This window comes from Monopterus albus, unplaced genomic scaffold (genome assembly GCF_001952655.1).
Source record: "Monopterus albus unplaced genomic scaffold, M_albus_1.0 scaffold311.1, whole genome shotgun sequence".
NCBI lineage: Eukaryota > Metazoa > Chordata > Actinopteri > Synbranchiformes > Synbranchidae > Monopterus > Monopterus albus.
The window spans coordinates 403,325-405,716 of record NW_018128191.1 but is presented as its reverse complement, the minus strand read 5'-3'; the positions used below and the strand labels follow the sequence as shown (position 1 = coordinate 405,716).

General features: G+C 42.5%; 1 protein-coding gene across 3 annotated transcripts in view; it reads right to left on the bottom strand.

The window, feature by feature from the left end:
- Nucleotides 1–530: 530 nt before the first annotated feature.
- Nucleotides 531–2,392, bottom strand: part of nup35 (nucleoporin 35) — an 8,560-nt gene continuing 6,698 nt past the window's right edge. For all 3 annotated transcript variants that reach the window (XM_020623833.1, XM_020623830.1, XM_020623831.1), the window contains exons 6-9: nt 2,175–2,244; nt 1,157–1,285; nt 913–1,035; nt 531–823 (exon numbers count right to left, since the gene is read on the bottom strand). In XM_020623833.1, the coding sequence (XP_020479489.1) occupies nt 746–823; nt 913–1,035; nt 1,157–1,285; nt 2,175–2,244 (400 nt within the window). In that variant the 3' untranslated portion in view covers nt 531–745. The remainder of the gene's footprint in view (nt 824–912; nt 1,036–1,156; nt 1,286–2,174; nt 2,245–2,392) is intronic.

Here is a 2,392-nt window from a genome sequence, read left to right as displayed (position 1 = left end):
CTTATCATACAGCTACATTTTTGTGACAGAAACTGCAATATTCTTCATTTTTTATGAATTAAGAGGAATTTTCTATAAAAATACTTAAAGACGAGTAAGTTATCAAAGGTTACATCTTAACTCATCCTGGCATCACATTTCCAGGTAAAATTAGTTGATATAACAGAACCAAATATCTTGTATGCAACAAATCTATTAGTTTATAAAACAATGAATCTACAGAGATTATGCATCCAACATTTGCATGTTTATTGTTGTAGACATAATTAGAAATATATAAAATGGCAATTTTTGTCCATTAATCCACACTCAGTAAAACATTTTCAGACATTTTTGCAAATGTATTAAAAAACAACTAAAATCTCTCCTTTACAAAAGTATTTAAAGCATTTGATGTGGCCCCAAACCAAGGTCAGTTCAGGTTTGAGCGTCCACAAACATTTGGCCATGTCATGAAAACGTGAGCATGTGATTGCACATGATGAACAGACCCACACTGTGGCTCTGAATGAGACATGAACGTCACTACATTTAAGCCAGAGGAAAACTTTATTATGACAAGAACACTAAAAAATAGAGATTATAAAAGACGAGAAAGTGAAAGAGAGGTTCTCAACCTCAGCACGCCCACACCCACACGCCTACACACACAAACACACAGTGTAGTGAATCAGTTCATCCATCTGTCCAATGAGCCTCCTCACTGCTCCAAAGCTGCAGGTATCCCATGATGCACTGTGTAATGTCACCAGCCAAACATGTACTCCATCGCCTTGGAAACAAAGCTGTCGTCCTTCCTGGGCGTCTGTCTGTCTGCTACTACCTGAAGGCAAACACAGATTTATTTCTAAGGTCAGCCAGCAGCTGCTTTCTCCAAGTCCAAATCACAGGAACTGTGAACCTAGAGGTCACCTGGTAGTCGCTGCCAGAGTTCCTGTAGGTGGCGCTGAGCGGTCTGATGGCAGAGCGAGGAGTGGAAGGGAGAGCAGAGGAGGAGAGGGGAGGAGAGAAAATTTCACTGTTCTCCATCACACTCTGAGAGAGAGAGAGAGAGAGAGAGATTCACTGCCGCTGAAAACTGGGCTCAGTGTCACCTGATGCGAAGAACCAATCAGATGGCAGAGGTAAGCACAGGTAAGTGAAAATGAGTACTGACCTTATCTATACAGGGTTTCACTCCCACCATAATGGCATCACCAAACACTTTTCCATCCTTAGACAGAGCTTTCCTGGCCTGAAGCCTGGATTGAAACTGAAGGTGCATCCAGTTACCAGGAGATGCCATCTGTCAATATGTCATCAATACACTTATCAGTATATCATCAACACATCTATATAACCTCAGCTGTTTTGTATAGCTGTATTTATCCATGCTTTGGCTCTACTTCATCTTCAAACTCATGTTCTCTGGTCAAGATGTAGTTTCCCTCTTTCAGCATCACTTATAGCAGTGGTTCCCAACATGGGCTCCAGGACTCAGAAAGGGACTTCAAATGTATGCAGTAGGGGTGCCACACACCAGTACAAACTGGGGACTGGGGCTGTCCCGAATGGCAATTTTCAAATATTCTAATACTAAAACTGAAAACGGATTACCTACCCAACAAATAAATATCTGAATAGTGGGATATTCAGGTTCAGCCCTGCTGAGGATGCACCAGTCTGGTGTTTTCTCTTCAGATATTGAAATTCTGCTTATACAGAATAGACTAACTTGAGATCAGTGCTCTCTTTTTCCCCCAAATCTGTATACTTCCTACTTCTCAGAGGAAGTTGCAGTGCTGTAACTCTTCATCCTAACCATTTCACCTGTGCAGATGTGGACCTGCCTTCTCTCTTCTCTCCCATCACAGCTTACAAGTGGCCCGCTAAACATTATGCAGCTCATTCAGTTGCATTTTACAATCCAGCTGGAAAAAAACATAAAGACACTGCCTAATGGCTTTTTCAGCTTAGAGGGTCTAGTCAGCTTAAAACAAACCATCAGCTGCTTCTAATCGCTCTTTGTCCCTCCCATCACTTCCTGTTTCCTAGCGACAAAGTAAACTATGGATGCCTAGTTGGCACAAACTGTCCAGACAGACATTCACGTCCTGGCCCACTGTCACTGTACCATCAGACAGCCCTCATTCGCAGCATTACACTGGACCAATCTGGATCTATGTGCATCTCACCGTGTGTTTGAGGATGTTTCCATACTGAGTGAATTGCAGGAGGATGTAGGAGGCTGAGGCTGGAGGAAAACTGACAAACACACAGATGCACACTTCACATTCAGTGAGGAACAGAAGTATTTGAACACCCTGCGATTTTGCAAGTTCTCCCACTTAGAAATCATGGAGGGGTCTGAAATTCACATTGTAGGTGCATTCCCACTCTGAGAGACAGAATT